The 14022-nt window shown below is 40.4% G+C and overlaps 1 protein-coding gene across 1 annotated transcript in view; it reads left to right on the forward strand.

Moving 5' to 3' along the window:
• Positions 1 to 307: 307 nt before the first annotated feature.
• NKAIN3 (sodium/potassium transporting ATPase interacting 3) overlaps positions 308 to 14022 on the forward strand; it is a 221528-nt gene continuing 207813 nt past the window's right edge. The window contains exon 1 of the mRNA XM_063300241.1: positions 308 to 434. Within this exon, the coding sequence (XP_063156311.1) occupies positions 381 to 434 (54 nt within the window). The 5' untranslated portion in view covers positions 308 to 380. The remainder of the gene's footprint in view (positions 435 to 14022) is intronic.

A 14022-nucleotide genomic window follows, 5' to 3' on the forward strand; every position in this document is an offset into this window, starting at 1 on the left:
GGTTTCACCATTCACAAGTCCCATTCATAGGTCCGCCTGACACCACACACCGAGACACGCGCACCGCCCTCCTCTCTCTTCCCCCTCCCTCCAGCCACACGCCCACCCTCAGCCTCCCCCCTCCAGCAAAGGGGCACAAGCAAGCGCTGGATGCTACGCTCGACTGACTGCCGAGCTGTTCTCCTGATCGCCTTCCCCCGGGCTGAGGCGAAGGAGACCCCCCCCCCCGCTTCTAAACAAAGGGATTTGGCCGGCGCACGCGGCGAGAGCGGCGGGGAGGGGGGTCTGTCCGGATGTGGTGAGAGCTGGGGCTGCTTGCGCTCGGAGGGAACTGCAGAAAGAGGGGAAAACGGCGCCCTCGGCTCCGGCTAGCTTCTACCATGGGATGCTGCACTGGGCGCTGTACGTTGATCTTCCTTTGCACGCTGCAGCTGGTGAGTAGCGCGACTGCCCTTCGCCAAGGTGTCGTAGACTTGGGGTCGCCCCTTCCCGAGAGCTGCGCGTGTTGCGGCGAAAGAAACCTTTTCAGTTCTGTCCCCCTCCCCCAGTTGTGAACTGAATCCAAGCCGGTCGCTCTTTGGGACCGACTTGTCTAGGCATAATGCAGCTGAAGGACTAGTCCATCTCGCGCTCCCTGGGCGTTCGAAACTCTTCTCCGGGGTCTCGTCTGCAACTGGCTGGCCACAATAGGAGCCTTCCCGCTTGCATGGAAAAGCGGTGTGTGTGTGTGTGTGTGTGTGTTGGGGCTGGTGTAGTGCACGGGCGACTGCAGGCATTACCTTCTAAGTATTACCAACTTCTCTGAGGCAAAAGGAGGTCCCGAATGCAAGGCAGCGGGCAAGCCCCGTCTTCTCCCCCTTCTACCTTGTGGTAGTATCTTCACCTGGCTGCCGTGCAACCCACCTAAGAGCGTGAACCGGTGCCGCTTACCGCTGCTCAGCTGCAGAGATGCTCCAACTCAAGAGGGACAAAGTCTCAAGTGTTCTGCTGGTCTAATGACTGGTTTCTTGGAAGAGAGGGAGATGTCTGTTGAGCAGCTGCCATTGTCAAATAGATGCCCAAATGCTTCCTTCCTCCACCCCTCCCTGGGTTTGGAGGTGTCAACGTTGTGTGTGTTATTGTGTGGAGGAAACGCTTATTTATAGAAAATGATGCTCCCGGGAAAACCATTGCCTATTGCCCATGAAAGCAAGTTGATCCTTTTCAGACAGAACATATGTTCAAGTGCTCATTGTGATCTATTGGAAAACATGCATTCATATGGTACAAGGTATATTTTTGTCTTTTTTCTTTTCCTTTGGATGATGATGCTGACCTCCAGTTGGAAGACAGAGTCCTGGGTAATCCCCCCCCCTCCCTGTCTCTTGTGCATTATTGAATGTGTCCTATGCCTGCCAGTTCTCTGGATTTTGATTTTCATCCTAATTTAATTTGAAGGGAGTCTAAAGTATTGATGTGAAGAAGAGGTTTCTTCCCCCTTTCACAATGTGCTTGAATCAGTTATTTAAATATTGCACATTTCTATGGAAATCTTACTCATTTTATTGTCTCAACTTGACAGCCGGGTTTTAGAAGCATTTTGTGATCAATATGAGGTCAAGATGTTTAAGCAGCACTCCAGGATCTGATGATGAGTGAAAAGAAAGCTCCTTTTCTTTTCTTTCTTTCTTTTTTTTAAAAGTCCCTATGAGACTGCAACTTGAGATATTTCATCCCAAAGTTGTGTACTGTACTGTCAAGAACAGAACTGTGATTACAACAGATCTGTTGGAATGTTAGTTTATTTTCCAATTACTTAAGTGTTTTGAAGAGTCTCTTTGTTTTGTTCACATTTAGAAAAGTAATAAAACAAAAGTGAAAGAAGGACATACTCCATGTTGCTCCATGAATAGAAGTTGAGGAATAGGGATGTTTTGCTCTGAGTTAATGTCCATTCTAACTACATAGCTTTTTTTAAAAAAATCATATGGCATAGCAATTCGGTGTTCATGCTGCTTTTTCTTGCTGGGAAATCCCTGTGAGGTCCAGCAGCCAGATGTGCAGACTATGACATGTTGCCCGGGGTGCACCACGAAGAGGCTAGTCTACATTGCACCAAGTTGGGCTGAGAGAGAGGGCTGGCCCAAGGTCACCCAGCTGGCTTTCATGCCTAAGGCGGGACTAGAACTCTCAGTCTCCTGGTTTCTAGCCCAGCACCTTAACCACTAGACCAAACTGGCTCACTATATAGCTGAAGGCTTGGTTTATAGTGCTGTTTGGTTTCCACTGAATAAATGGGACAGGGTCTTATGTGACAAATTTGCTCATTTCTATAAATCAGTGGATTTTCATTGCTTATTTCAATTGATATAAAAATTCCAGTGAAAATAATTCTTAGAAGATATAGAATCCCTATCATACCAAAAAGCTCTGATTCTTAAGTTGGTTGTCTGGTTTTCATTCTTTTAGAATACTACAGACATTTCTACTGACTCTTAGTTCATGAGCATTTTATAGTTTGCTTATTAGTTACACACAGAAGAATACAAGGTTCAAATATTAGGTTTAGAGTGTGTGCATTTAGAATTAATTTGAAAAATAAAGAAGCAGGATATTTCAGAAAGCTTTCTTGTGGGGATCTTCTTCTAACCTAATATTGCCCTGTCATCTTGAGAATCTCTGGATCCTCAGTTCTATACCTCTGGAAGGTACCCAGGTTGGAAAAAGCCTTATGGAATGTTCACATCATGCATGGAATTAGAAGTGGACTTTGCAGTGATTGCCCATGTCCAATTTTGGTTGACCCTTATACACCAGTATACAATTAAGCAGATGCTGAAGTTGCTTCAAGAGTAATAAAGGGACATTACCACAATCACACTAAGCAATGAGTGTTGTTTAGCCACACTTTGTTGAATAAATCAAGAACAAACCCCAGTCTTGCAGAAAGGCAAAACAGTCATTCTTTGTTTTAAATTCTTTTTTGGTTTGTTTTCCCTCCTTTTAAAGCTGTTCTTTCTTTACACATGTGGGGATGACCAGGCAACCTATCAAATGCTACATCTGGGTCACAGGCTAATATCTTGTGGTCCTCTGTCTCATTTCTAAACTTTATGAAAGAGCATCAGACTGCTAATAAAAGCTATCTAGCTACTCTCTGTAGCCTGCAACTTAGAAGAGAGAAAAAAGGGTAATGGGGGAGAAGGCGGGGAGGAACCTGATGTGAGAGGCTAACTTTTGGCTCTATCCATTGCTTGGTTGTTTCTGCCTCCCCACCCACCCACCTATCCCGAACTCCCAACAGGTTACATCTAAGGCACTGTGGTCTTTAGTACAAAAAAGGGTGCCCACCTCTGGGTAGAAATAATCAGGAAGAAAACAGGAAGCACACAAACCATGTATCTCTGTTCACAAATCCCATTAAACCACAACATGTTGAGTTGCATTCAGTAAGTTAACCCTGGCCTGCTGCTCTAACAGAGGAGGGTTTATTCACTGATGTATGAATGGGATCAGTGAATAAACTATAATTTGTTAGGGCAGCAGGCTGGTCAAAGAAAATGAACCACATTATAGAGTAATGTGATCTGTAATCTCAGTCTGTAACATACGGTTACTGTAAGTGTCAGCTCATGTAAAGAACAAGTAGTAACTGATGTCAGCCATAGCATAAATGTAAAGAGTTTACTAGTCCTTGCAATATAATCCTATGAGTGCTTATTTGGAAATAAATATCATTTTATTTAGTGCATCCTAGGCTGTAATTCTTTGCATTGTGCAATTGCAGCCTAGTGTACAATTACCTGTAAGTAAAGTTACTAAACACAGTGAGACTTATTTCCAGGGAAGGTTTCTCAGACATCTATTAATTTCCATGCAAGAAAAACAGTAACATATTATGCTTATACTGGCAGCAATTAGGAGTATTTCACAATAGAATAACAAAGCTGTGAGGGTATGAGAGGAAGAATTCACAGAGGAGAAACTGCAGTCCTCCCAAGCTCAGCTGCCAGGCTCCAGCTGCCAGCCAGGCAAAAAGTGGAGAAGCTGCGTTCCCTCCCTCTTTGTGCCAGTCTCAATGGGAGTAAAATAACCTGCATCAACCCTCGGGCTGGTATAATTCTCCCCTTCACTTTGGGGACATTTTGATTAATTAATTGGATCCCATTACTTTCAAAATATTATTGAGATTAAAAGGCATATGAACCAGTTGGGACCTGTTAATGTATTTTTAGAAGTTCTGTCCTCCACCTGGCAAATATGACCCATCTTATAAACCAGAAGCACTTCTGCTGCACAAAGCCTGTTCAAGAGCTCCTTTCCAAAGCTATTTCTTTGTAATCATCCTGATGATCACTAATGAGCCAATCAGACAGAAAGGGAGATCTTCATGCGAACATGAGGAGATGCTGACAAGCAATGTGGGATAGCATATCTGGCATAATATTTCGGGGTTCTGCTTCACTATATCGAGTTCCTTTTCAGGTATAATGATCAGATGACAAAAGAATAACTGGATATAAAAATATGAATAGATTAGACTTCTTAGGAATAGAGTATAAGAAGTGGAAGAAAATAAAAATGTGAGCACATGAGAGAGAGGAAAAAAAGAGTCAGATTCTTTCTTAAAAATACTATATTAACATAGTTTTGAAGTTTACCTTGATATTTACAAAAACAAAGTAATTCTGATTTCTCAGACCGATGCCATTGAGAAAGGGTGGATCAGGCTATCTGTCTTGTATCCGTACTGTATAAGGTAGATGTTACCTTGTTAAGGAAGAACTCCCTCACTCAACTTCCCTTAAAGACTTCTCAGAATATTTAGGATGCTACCTTAGGTCATTATCAACTATGTCCCCTTATTCTATGCTGTGTATTCCCATTAACATGGAGAGGTAGGAAACTGCAGTGAAGACAGTTGTGTTTGACACTGCAGAGCTGAGTGGCAGAAGTAGTTATTTAGCTACTATTCTAAATGGAAGCTCAAACTAGGAACCCCCCCTAAGTATTCTTTCTTTTTATTTTGTTTTTTTTTTAACAGCCCACCCTCATAATAAAACTGGTACACTTATGTGTGGAAGGAGGCTGGCAGGAATATTTGATTGGTTTGCAGTGGGACCCTAACCTAGAAAAGAAGCAGGGTATTCTCAGAGCCCTTTACATGAGCCCTGCTCAGCTGCTAGTGTTAGGGGAGAAAAATGTGATCCAAGGTTGACTTATACAGATGTCCCCCCAACCTTATCCCATTTGCATAATTGACTGCTGAATCCTGATAAAATACTGGCAGATATAGCAGGAAAACATCTGCAGAGGCAATGCTTCCAAGCCATGAATTCTTGGGCAGTTCCTTCAGTCACTCAAATGAAGAAGCCAGATCTATCTCAGAGCTATTAACTCCTCTATTACCCTTTGTTCAAGCCAGGAGAATAGGTTCTTATGACCTCTGCCTTTCAAAAGTCCATCATAATTCAGGAGTTAGTCTAGCCGTAATAGAAGATAGAATTGCTGAAGTATTAAGCGATTGAATATGGCAGAATCCAGGTTTGGTACTGTTCTCCCTAGTAGGTACTGATGTAAATCAGTTCAGTGTGTTAGTTCTGGTTGCTGTTGAGTATTACATCTGTCATCTTAAAGAGATTTCACACTCAGTCTGAGTGTTTCCATTTTATGAATCAGTAATTAAGAACATTACAAAGCATTCTAAAAGGCTTGATTGTAAAATTAGAAAGCAGGAGTAGTGCCGGTAGTTTGTAATGAAACATCACTTGATAAAGGATGCCATGTTTCATCAGCCTTTTATATAAGGTGATAAAACTGCTACTGCTTACCTTTCCCAGGGATAGAAATAGTGACATGAACCTCTGATTTTTCAGGCATAGATTATTTTCCTTCTGCCTTGCTTCAGGTTCCGATTGATTCAAACATGCAAAATATTAAAAACAATCATCAAACAATACCTCCATGGGACTTTATAATACTTCTGCATTATTTGAATTATGCAAAGTGTAACCTCTGTATATGACAGTGTATCAATACTGTATATCAGTACACAGTTTTGTGTCTTTCTTTTGCTTAGATTATGAAAACAGCATTGGACGAAGGCAATAATTTGCTTCTTCCAGCATTGCTATTCTGATAAAAATCTGATCTGCAGCCTTTGAATTGTTTCTTGAAAATATCAGCATTTCTAGTATGGTATTGGCAGGTTGGCAGGAATCTGAAGAGTCATCAGTAGAACCATGAAAAAGCAGAAGATATATAACTAACATAACCATTGTCGAAGTAATTGTTACAACTAGATTTCTCCTAACAGTGTATGGATAAAACTTGATTCAAAATAGAAATCAGAGTACATTGCTAAAATTCACACCAAAATGAGATATTAAATAGTACCCATATTAATGAAAAACTAGTGGAGCTATCTTCAGCAAAGGATCGTTATCTTGTCGTGGTGCTGGAGCTTGAGCACCTCAATGATGCCATGAGCTAAACCGTGAAGGGCCACCCAAGACGGGAAGGTCATGACAGAGAGGTCAGACTAAATGCGATCCCTGGGGAAGGTAATGGCAACCCACCCCAGTATTCTTGCCGTGAAAACTCAATGGATCAGTACAACCAGAGGTATGTTGGTATACCATCAGAAGATGAGACCCCCAGGTCGGAAGATGGTCAAAATGCTACTGGGGAGGAACAGAGGATGAGTTCAACTAGCCTCAGACGTGATGACGCAGCTAGCTCAAAGCCGAAAGGATGGCTGGTGGCCGACAGTGCTGGTGGTGAACGGCGAATCCGATGTTCTAAGGATCAGCACACGATTGGAACATGGAATGTAAGATCTGTGAGCCAGGGCAAATTGGATGTGGTTATTGGTGAGATGTCAAGATTAAAGATAGACATTTTGGGCATCAGTGAACTGAAATGGACTGGAATGGGCCACTTCACATCAAATGACCACCAGATCTACTACTGTGGACAAGAGGACCACAGAAGAAATGGAGTAGCCTTCATAATTAATAGTCAAGTGGCTAAAGCAGTGCTTGGATACAATCCAAAAAATGACAGAATGATCTCAATTCGAATTCAGGGCAAGCCATCTAACATCACAGTGATCGAAATATACACCCCAACCACACATGCTGAAGAAGCTGAAGTAGAGCAGTTCTATGAGGATCTGCAGCACCTACTGGACGACACGCCTAAACGAGATGTTATTTTCATCACAGGAGACTGGAATGCTAAGGTGGGCAGTCAAATGACACCTGGAATTACAGGTAAGCATGGCCTGGGAGAACAAAATGAAGCAGGACATAGGCTGATAGAATTTTGCCAAGACAACTCACTCTGCATAACGAACACTCTCTTCCAACAACCTAAGAGATGGCTTTATACATGGACTTCACCAGATGGACAACACCGCAATCAGATTGACTACATCCTTTGCAGCCAAAGGTGGCGGACATCTATACAGTTGGTAAAAACAAGACCTGGAGCTGACTGTAGTTCAGATCACGAACTTCTTCTTGCACAATTTAGGATCAGACTAAAGAGATTAGGGAAGACCCACAGATCAACTAGATATGAGCTCACTAATATCCCTAAGGAATATGCAGTAGAGGTGAAGAATAGATTTAAGGGAGTGGACTTAGTAGATAGGGCTCCGGAAGAACTCTGGACAGAAGTTCGCAACATTGTTCAGGAGGCAGCAACAAAATACATCCCAAAGAAAGAGAAAACCAAGAAGGCAAAATGGCTGTCTGCTGAGACACTAGAAGTAGCCCAAGAAAGAAGGAAAGCAAAAGGCAACAGTGATAGGGGGAGATATGCCCAATTAAATGCAAAATTCCAGAGGTTAGCCAGAAGAGATAAGGAATTATTTTTAAACAAGCAATGCGCGGAAGTGGAAGAAGACAATAGAATAGGAAGGACAAGAGACCTCTTCCAGAAAATTAGAAACATTGGGGGTAAATTCCAGGCCAAAATTGGTATGATCAAAAAGAAAGATGGCAAGGACCTAACAGAAGAAGAAGAGATCAAGAAAAGGTGGCAAGAATATACAGAAGACCTGTACAGGAAGGATAACAATATCGGGGATAGCTTCAATGGTGTGGTCAGTGAGCTAGAGCCAGACATCCTGAAGAGTGAGGTTGAATGGGCCTTAAGAAGCATTGCTAATAACAAGGCAGTAGGAGACGACGGCATCCCAGCTGAACTGTTCAAAATCATGCAAGATGATGCTGTCAAGGTAATACATGCTGTATGCCAGCAAATTTGGAAAACACAAGAATGGCCATCAGTTTGGAAAAAATCAACTTATATCCCCATACCAAAAAAGGGAAACACTAAAGAATGTTCAAACTATTGAACAGTGGCACTCATTTCACATGCCAGTAAGGTAACGCTCAAGATCCTGCAAGGAAGACTTCAGCAATTCAATGAGCGAGAATTGCCAGATTTACAGATCAGTTTAGAAAAGGCAGAGGAACTAGGGACCAAATTGCCAATATCCGCTGGATAATGGAAAAAGCCAGGGAGTTTCAGAAAAACATCTATTTCTGTTTTATTGACTATTCCAAAGCCTTTGACTGTGTGGACCATAACAAACTGTGGCAAGTTCTTAGTGGTATGACGATACCAAGTCATCTTGTCTGCCTCCTGAAGAATCTGTATAACGACCAAGTAGCAACAGTAAGAACAGACCACGGAACAACAGACTGGTTTAAGACTGGGAAAGGAGTACGGCAGGGCTGTATACTCTCACCCTACCTATTCAACTTGTATGCAGAACACATCATGCGACATGCTGGCCTTGAGGAATCCAAGGCTGGAGTTAAAATCTCTGGAAGAAACATTAACAATCTCAGATATGCAGATAATAGCACTTTGATGGCTGAAAGCGAAGAGGAACTGAGGAGCCTTATGATGAAGGTGAAAGAAGAAAGTGCAAAAGCTGGTTTGCAGCTAAACCTCAAAAAAACCAAGATTATGGCCACCGGCTTGATTGATAACTGACAAATAGAGGGAGAAAATGTAGAAGCAGTATTCCTAGGTGCGAAGATTACTGCAGATGCTGACTATAGTCAGGAAATCAGAAGACACTTAATCCTGGGGAGAAGAGCAATGACAAATCTCGATAAAATAGTCAAGAGCAGAGACATCACACTGACAACAAAGGTCCGCATAGTTAAAGCAATGGTGTTCCCCGTAGTAACATATGGCTGCGAGAGCTGGACCATAAGGAAGGCTGAGAGAAGGAAGATCGATGCTTTTGAACTGTGGTGTTGGAGGAAAATTCTGAGAGTGCCTTGGACTGCAAGAAGGTCAAACCAGCCCATCCTCCAGGAAATCAAGCCAGACTGCTCACTTGAGGGAATGATATTAAAGGCAAAACTGAAATACTTTGGCCACATAATGAGAAGACAGGACAGCCTGGAGAAGATGCTTATGCTAGGAAGAGTGGAAGGCAAAAGGAAGAGGGGCCGACCAAGGGCAAGATGGATGGATGATATTCTAAAGGTGACGGACTCGTCCCTGGGGGAGTTGGGGGTGTTGACGACCGACAGGAAGCTCTGGCGTGGGCTGGTCCCTGAAGTCACGAAGAGTCGGAAGCGACTAAATGAATAAACAACAACAAGTGGAGCTATGATTGAATTGCATTTTCTTTAAGTCTTGATAGAGGAAAAGATGTCAAAATTGGTAGTGATTATTTCATAAAGTATAAGTTTAAACTTGAACCATCTTTAAAACTTATTTTGGTTCTGGATTTTGATGTATTATTTGGTATGGATAATAGCAACTGGATATGTTTTTCTTTTTGCTTAGTTTATATTTGAAAGATCTCCCTCTCCTTGGTCTTTTTTCTCTAAATACAAGTCCAATCCATACAAGTTCACTAGAATGGAAAATGTTCTTGGCAAATTGTACAAATGATAATTTGTTGATCTGTTTTTCTTGTTAAATAATATTCCTTCCAGCACTTTCAAGTAAAAATTTGATTTTATTATCCATTTTTAAGTTAATTATATTGATACCAGACTGCTTTAATTTGCAGGCAACACTAAATTATTTTTTAATATCACCATGCTTTGCGGCTCAGTTTATACATTGCCCTTCTGTAATTGTTTGCCTGGTTTTTCATTCATTCTGCTGAAATGGAATTACTGATTTCCTTTGCAGGGTTAGTTCATAGAGATTGCAGTTCTGTGTGTTCCTGGGGACTTAATTCTGATGAGATATGAATGAGGATCTGGCCCATACATTGTGCAGTGTGTGCTGTCCCTGCCTGCATCTTACACCCTGCCACTACGTGTTGGACTGTCTCTGAGGCCTCTTTGCACAGTCTGCACCTTGGGTCCTGTCTAGGGTGGTAGATCCCTGCTTCAGTGGATCTGGTGCTTAGTGCCTGTTCTTGTGCTGCTATGATCAGTGCCTTGGTGTACTCTCGATCATGAAGCATCTTTGGAATTATCAATATTACTTTTGGAAGTCATGAAACCTTTAGCTAGAGGAATGTTCCCCACTGAATCTGTAACTGCCCTATAAAAGGCGGTCACTGGCTAAACATAACAATACAGGTAGCCCTTGTTTAGCAGGTGCCTCATACAGCAACCCTTCGTAGTTACCACAATGAGGATAAAATAACTTTGTGACCAGTCCTCACATTTATGTCCTTTGCAGGTGTAAAGCAAAGGAAAGCTGAAGTAAGATCATATGCACAGTCATGGTTTCACTTAGTGACTGCTTCGCTTAACAACTGAATTACCAATCTCAATTATGGTCGCTAAACGAGGACTACCTGTAGTTTTCAAACCAAGTGGGCATTTTAGTGGAATACTTCCTGTCTGAATAATATTCTGGGAATACTGGGAAATTTACTATCATCCTCATTCAATAGGAATTTCACATTTCCATAAAACATTAAGATTTTTCCATGGACTGAACTGAAACTATCAGTTTCCATAGAACTGATCTTATGACAGAGGAAGCTGCAAACTGGGTAGTTCCCCTTCTGATACAGAACAGAACTTGGACAACTATGGCAATTTAGTAATATTCCTGAGAGCTGAATTCAAAAAATTGACCTCCAACTGGAAAATCTATCACCTCCAACAGGTAAGCACTTGTAGGAGTGTATTGTTGAATTTCACTTGTTAGCTCAGGATATACAGTAGGCTAGAATGGAAAAAGCTTAATTTTCTAGTTTAAATAGGATGATGACCTAGTAAATGTCCTTTCATTCAAATATTTGAATTGCATGAAACTGTGAATTTGAGATAAATAGTTTACAGTCTACCTTTACCAATGATTTTCTACTGAGCTTAGAAAAATGTTCTGCTTTTCTTACAGTGAGTTGAAATTTCCTAACACAGATCTGCTGGAGGCAAAAGATTTTAGTACGAACTTGTTCCCCCTCTGCTGTTTATGCTATAGACTGTTTATGCCCTCACTAAGAATCTGTACCATATAGCGATGTCAAAACAGACCTTCTGCAGAGCACCATCAAAATCTCTGCTATCCAGTATGAACTGCAATCTCTGAATATTTTTTTTAATTCAAGAATATATTTAATTGCAAGTAACAGAGATACAAAACTAGTGAGAGACCATGCTTTATGAAACATTTTAAGAAACAGAGGGAGATGAATAAACTTGCTCAGTCTCCAGTAACTTTTGGATTTGATCATAGAAACAACGTTCAGTGACACCAGAATAGATTGAGATTATAGGCATCTTTTGTTCTTGCTCATGTTTAGCTTTAGTATATCATTCCTTAAGAGTATTCTTTTGTGGTGTTAGCTGAACTGAATGACACTGTTTCAGAAATGCCTTTCAAATCTTTAAGGTGCTGCAGCACTTTGTTATTCCTATATTTCAATATTAGGGAAAAGCTTATCGAAATGTATGAAATATGACATCATCCTGCTAAGAATGCTGCTACAGTTGGTCATTCTTTTTTTATTGTGTAAAGTTTATATTATGCTATATTATGTTTTTAAAAATACTATGGAGCTATCATTATGATAAAGAGAGAGATTGAGATCCACAATTTATCTATCCAGAATACATAGGAAATAATATTTGTTACATGCAGTAATCCTTGCCAATAAACAAAAATGTTAACTATGTGATAAAAATAAAACCCCATCCCAAAAGTCCCAAATATTCACAATGTTTGATAAGGTGATTATTTATTCATACTGCTAGAATTATATTGCATCGTTAATGTACTATGAATGGGAAAAATATTTTCAAATATTTTGCCTAAAAAAAGAATAGAAGACAGATAGGTTCTACTTGAAAATTTCTGAGAGTTCAGTGCTACCTCACCCAATATTTTCTAATGCTCAGTTATTTAACAATAGTAAAAAATACTATTAAAAATAGCCTGATGAAATCCTGAAAGTTTGAAAGAATGGGGCAAGGAAGCAAATTTTTATATGAAAGTGGACTCAGTTTTGACACTGAAAAGATATCTTGGTCTTTTCCCAGACTGGTGCTTTCTAATGTGTTGGATTACAACTCCTGTAAAACTGAGCTGTTACTCATGTTGGCTGGCAATAATGGGAGCTACGCACTTCAGAAGCTATCAGAGTTAGAGGAGACAATTAGAAGACGTGCTACTCTTTAATTCTGTATGAATGTATGCTTCCACTTTCTACTCCACGGTCTTGACTTCACCGCTTTACATTGCATTAATTCAATTTTTTGAATGCCCAACATTTCAAAATTATCAAATATTTAGAAGACTCTATTACTTATTATTATTTATTAAGCAAAGGTAAAGTCTCCTAATCCAGAATTCTCACTTGAGGCACAAATGACAGGCTCAAATTATCCTGCTTCAGACACATTATGCAAAGACCCAGCTCTCTGGGAAAAGGCTCTAATCCTGGGAAAGGTGGAAGGAAAGAGAAGAAGAGGACAACCAGCAGCAAGGTGGATGGCTGTTACAGTGGCCATGCGTGCACCATTGGAAGACCTGAAAGACCAGGGATAGATCGTCATGGAGAAAATCTATTGATGTGGTGGCTAGGAGTCAAAGATAACTTGAAGGCACATAATCTATCTATCTATCTATCTATCTATCTATCTATCTATCTATCTATCTATCTATCTATCTGGTCTCCCAGTTGAATTCAATTTCTGCTGATGTTATGAAACATTCAGGTTGGTTGCTTGGCAAAAGGACAGAAGTAGTTTCCTAATCTATCCTACAGTAATGATATTTCCTTGTGCTTTTCCATCTAAGTCAGCCTTTCTCAACCTTCTGACCTTGGAGAAACCCTTGAAATATTTTTCAGGCCTCAGGGAACCCCTGCATATTCAGGGTCAAATATAGGCCAGAAGTTACAAAATTATTATATTCATTTCATGGGTAGGCCTGTATATATGCATTAACAGTGTTCTTAAACTAAAAATAAAGAATGAAACTTACCTCTTTAATGTGAAGATGCCTGAATTTGAAATATTTTTTTAAATAAATCGTGATCTCCCAGGGAACCCCTAGTGACCTCTCGTGGGACCCTAGGGTTCCATGGAACCCTGGTTGAGAAACCCTGATCTAAGTAATAATCAGATCCAACTCTGCTTAACTTGTAAAGATCAGTCAAGATTGACTAGGTGCTGCCACCTAGCTGAACTTATTTATTATATATTAAAATATATTTACACCACCATTCATATTATCATACAAAATGGTATGCTGACTGTCCTTTTTTATTGTATTTTGCAAAGTTTATTTTGGATTAGACTAACATGAGCTTTACAGCTCAATTTTGTGACTTGGTGAAATCAATATATATGGGGCAATGCATTATGCACTGATATTAAAGTTGAATTTTTATAAGTTCCCACTGAAAATAAGAATACTGAACTGAATGATATTTATTTCAAATAGATATGTATAATACTGAACTGTAATCTTTTCAAACTAGAGAATATTATTCAGTGGGGAATTAAACTGAATCTTAATTGGGTTTGCTGCATTTTCTTCTTTTGCTTTGATTTTGATCAAACAGGTAGATTAAACATTCCTGAAATAACC

Source organism: Candoia aspera, chromosome 3 (genome assembly GCF_035149785.1).
Source record: "Candoia aspera isolate rCanAsp1 chromosome 3, rCanAsp1.hap2, whole genome shotgun sequence".
Taxonomy (NCBI): Eukaryota; Metazoa; Chordata; class Lepidosauria; order Squamata; family Boidae; genus Candoia; species Candoia aspera.